General features: G+C 38.0%; 1 protein-coding gene across 1 annotated transcript; it reads left to right on the top strand.

The window, feature by feature from the left end:
* Positions 1-803: 803 nt before the first annotated feature.
* LOC116409630 (olfactory receptor 6P1-like) lies at positions 804-1562 on the top strand (the record flags this gene model as incomplete). The annotated part of the gene is made up of 1 exon (XM_031898359.1): positions 804-1562. A coding segment is annotated over one exon (759 nt), but the record flags the coding sequence as incomplete, so codon positions are not given.
* Positions 1563-2428: the final 866 nt, after the last annotated feature.

Below are 2428 nucleotides of genomic sequence, written 5' to 3'. Positions count from 1 at the left end.
TATCTCTGCATCAGACATAATTCTATGAGGAATTTTAAACTCAAATTTGCTTTTCCTAGCCAAATTATCAAGAAAATCCATACTCACCGGAAAGCAGAAAATTCCTCCTGCGCCCGCTATGAATACTTACACAAGTGTCTTCTAGGTTCTTTTACTCATATAGACATCTGGAAGCTTCAGTTCAGCTACACCCTCCTGTCCCCCTTTGAAGCTGACAGAGTGTGTATATGTGTAGTGTCCAGGTCTATATTTTGGTTGGACTCGCCATCTGTTATAATTATCTTTTCTCTAATATATTTGTGTAAGTACTATGGTCAACAAACACCACTCACCAAGGTGATATTTTAAGTATATTTAATGTGTGGAAAAGAATTACAAAAAGTACATACAAATTACCAATGATTAAGCCAGTCACAAACAATATTGACAGCTTCCCAATACAATACAAAGTATGTATGTATTCATTTAAAGTGGTAAAAATGTATGTATGCATGTGTGTTAGAGTGAATGTGTGTAAGTGAGAGCTTGTGTGAGTGTGTAAGGGTGTGTGTGTCTGTATATCTGTGAGACCAGCCTTTTGTTGCTGATATATATCCCTGTTGGAAAATCCTCCCCCACTGTATTACCCCTAAGACCATATGTTTCCTATCAATCACATTCCAGACTCAAGGAACAATGGGGTATGTATAGTGTATGTATAGAGATATAGTGTAGATTGTGAGTCAGGGTGCACATTTGAACCATGTTAACTCATTCAGGCCTGGGATACAACTTATTTTCCAATACCCAATATTTAACAGCTGTCTCTGGCTGATGTTTTGCTCAGTACCAGTATTACTCCAAATTTCTTGCGGTTATTACTGAATGGAGGGGGCACAATATCTGCTACTGGTTGTATCACACAGTTTTACTTCTATTGTGTTTCAACAGTTTCGGAATTTTATCTCCTCACAGCCATGGCCTATGACCGATATCTGGCCATCTGCTCCCCACTTCATTATGCCTCCATTATGGGTTTCAGGCTTTGCCTCTATATGAGTCTTTGTTCTTGGGGCTTAGCCCTTCTAATTTGTATGATTATGAAACTTCTGATACATAATTTGCAGTTCTGTGGCCCATTTTATATAGATCACTATTTTTGTGATTCGTCACCTCTTCTTGAACTTTCTTGCACAGATCATAAAGAAGTTGTAAAACTAACAGAAATTATATTGATGATACCTTTTACAATTCTACCTTTTTGCTTCATCATTTACACTTATGTTGCCATCGGCCTTGCCATTCTCAGGATCTCCTCTACTGAAGGAAGACACAAAGCCTTCTCCACTTGCAGCTCCCATTTAATAGTTGTGTGCATGTACTATAGGACTCTGATAATAGTTTATATGGTACCATCCGAGGGCCATAACTTCAATATCAATAAAATGCTGTCCCTTCTATACACAGTTGGAACCCCATGTTTCAACCCAGTTGTATACAGCCTGAGAAACAATGACATTAAGGTTGTTCTACTGAAACAGTTGCAAAATGGAATCTCTTTAGGAGACCTTTATACAATGTGATCAAAGTTGCTTTGTTGAAATGTGTAATTTCATTATAACAAGTTATTCCCCTATGTTCATGCACAAATAAAACTTTTGTTTTTGGACAAAATTTGCTATTTAGGTTTCTTTGCCATGTTTATACTTGCTTCTTGTCTTACAGTCATGCTGTCGGCCTCTTATACACATACATATTTAGTTTTTGGGATAAAGGGGTAACATTATGGACAAAACTCTTTCACCCTCAAATTGGTGACAAAATACATTTCTCCTTCTTTACTGAATGAGCAGCAAGTCACTCAAACTGTGTAGTTCTGCAGCTGATACAGTGCCAAACCTGATGATTGTAGTGTAAGATCTGCCAAAATGGTTGCTCTCAGGCTTATAGGCATTGAAATTACAATGCAAGAAACATTTCTGGTTTGGGTTTTCAGAGGATTTAGATAATAAACAAGATAGACTATGTTCCATTATATTTGTCTAAATTCAAATGTTACATAGTTACATAGTTACATAGGGTTGAAAAAAGACCAGTGTCCATCAAGTTCAACCCATCCAAGTAAACCCAGCACACCCAACCCACACCTACCAATCTATACACTCACATACATAAACTATATATATACCCACTAGTACTAACTGTAGATATTAGTATCACAATAGCCTTGGATATTCTGATTGATCAAGAACTCATCCAGGCCCCTCTTAAAGGCATTAACAGAACCTGCCATTACCCCATCTCTAGGAAGGGCATTCCACAACCTCACCGCCCTCACCGTGAAAAACCACCTACGCTGCTTCAAATGGAAGCTCCTTTCCTCTAATCTAAAGGGGTGACCTCTGGTGCGTTGATTGTTTTTATGGGAAAAAAGAACATCCCCCATCTG

The sequence above is a fragment of the Xenopus tropicalis genome, chromosome 3 (assembly GCF_000004195.4).
Source record: "Xenopus tropicalis strain Nigerian chromosome 3, UCB_Xtro_10.0, whole genome shotgun sequence".
NCBI classification, from domain to species: Eukaryota; Metazoa; Chordata; class Amphibia; order Anura; family Pipidae; genus Xenopus; species Xenopus tropicalis.
The sequence above is the reverse complement of the archived record's forward strand: the minus strand, read 5'-3'. Positions and strand labels throughout refer to the sequence as shown.